Consider the following 1820-nt stretch of genomic DNA (forward strand, 5'->3'; position numbering starts at 1 on the left):
GAAGGATAACATTGAAGATGATGATGGTATAAAGGATAACATTGAAGATGATGATTGTAAGAAGGATAACATTAAAGATGATGATTGGATGAAGGATAACATTGAAGATGATGATTGTAAGAAGGATAACATTGATGATGATGTTTGTAAGAAGGATAACATTGGAGATGATGATTGTAAGAAAGATAACATTGATGATGATGTTTGTAAGAAGGATAACATTGGAGATGATGATTGTAAGAAGGATAACATTGATGATGATGTTTGTAAGAAGGATAACATTGGAGATGATGATTGTAAGAAAGATAACATTGATGATGATGTTTGTAAGAAGGATAACATTGAAGATGATGTTTGTAAGAAGGATAATATTGAAGATGATGTTTGTAAGAAGGATAATATTGAAGATGATGTTTGTAAGAAGGATAATATTGAAGATGATGATTGTATGAAGGATAACATTGAAGATGATGATTGTATAAAGGATAACATTGAAGATGATGATTGTATGAAGGATAACATTGAAGATGATTGTAAGAAGGATAACATTAAAGATGATGATTGTATGAAGGATAACATTAAAGATGATGATTGTAAGAAGGATAACATTGAAGATGATGATTGTATAAAGGATAACATTGAAGATGATTGTAAGAAGGATAACATTGAAGATGATGATTGTAAGAAGGATAACATTAAAGATGATGATTGGATGAAGGATAACATTGAAGATGATGATTGTATAAAGGATAACATTGAAGATGATGATTGTAAGAAGGATAACATTAAAGATGATGATTGGATGAAGGATAACATTGAAGATGATGATTGTAAGAAGGATAACATTGATGATGATGTTTGTAAGAAGGATAACATTGGAGATGATGATTGTAAGAAAGATAACATTGATGATGATGTTTGTAAGAAGGATAACATTGGAGATGATGATTGTAAGAAGGATAACATTGAAGATGATGATTGTATGAAGGATAACATTAAAGATGATGATTGTATGAAGGATAAAATCGAAGATGATGATTGTAAGAAGGATAACATTAAAGATGATGATTGTATAAAGGATAACATTGAAGATGATTGTAAGAAGGATAACATTAAAGATGATGATTGTAAGAAGGATAACATTGATGATGATGATTGTAAGAAGGATAACACTAAAGATGATGATTGTAAGAAGGACAACATTAAAGATGATGATTGTAAGAAGGATAACATTAAAGATGATGATTGTAAGAAGGATAACATTGATGATGATGATTGTAAGAAGGATAACATTAAAGATGATGATTGTAAGAAGGATAACATTAAAGATGATGTTTGTAAGAAGGATAACATTAAAGAAGATGATTGTATGAAGGATAAAATCGAAGATGATGTTTGTAAGAAGGATAACATTGAAGATGATGAATGTATGAAGGATAACACTTTGCCTGGCATTCATTAAGGATGATTCTTTATGGATACATTCTAAATCCTGCCCCTTTAAACCAGAAAATAGTAATAGAAACTTTTTAAGAAATGGTAGAATAATGCTTCAAAGTGTTTTACACTCTCCAGAAACAGATGGCAAACTAGTTGATTTATTTTCCAAATTTAAAGAAACGGCTAAGAATCCAGGGTTAAAAGAGATATGTAAAAACGACGAATTAATCTGTGTTTTTGCATCTAATTTATTGGACAGACTGGGAACAGAGGAAGAGCAACGGAGAAAGGATAAAGACAATATTAGAACCAAAGTACGGAGTGTAGGGAGGCTTCTGAAGAAGCTTAATGAGAAGAAATTTCGTGATCTACCATTGAAT

The 1820-nt window shown here is 30.2% G+C and overlaps 1 protein-coding gene across 1 annotated transcript in view; it reads left to right on the top strand.

Moving 5' to 3' along the window:
• Positions 1-88: 88 nt before the first annotated feature.
• The window catches only part of LOTGIDRAFT_176634 (hypothetical protein), a gene marked incomplete at both ends in the record, with an annotated part of 3809 nt that continues 2077 nt past the window's right edge, over positions 89-1820 (top strand). The window contains one exon of the mRNA XM_009055101.1: positions 89-1427. Within this exon, the coding sequence (XP_009053349.1) occupies positions 89-1427 (1339 nt within the window). The remainder of the gene's footprint in view (positions 1428-1820) is intronic.

The sequence above is a fragment of the Lottia gigantea genome, assembly GCF_000327385.1.
Source record: "Lottia gigantea unplaced genomic scaffold LOTGIsca_2311, whole genome shotgun sequence".
Taxonomy (NCBI): Eukaryota; Metazoa; Mollusca; class Gastropoda; family Lottiidae; genus Lottia; species Lottia gigantea.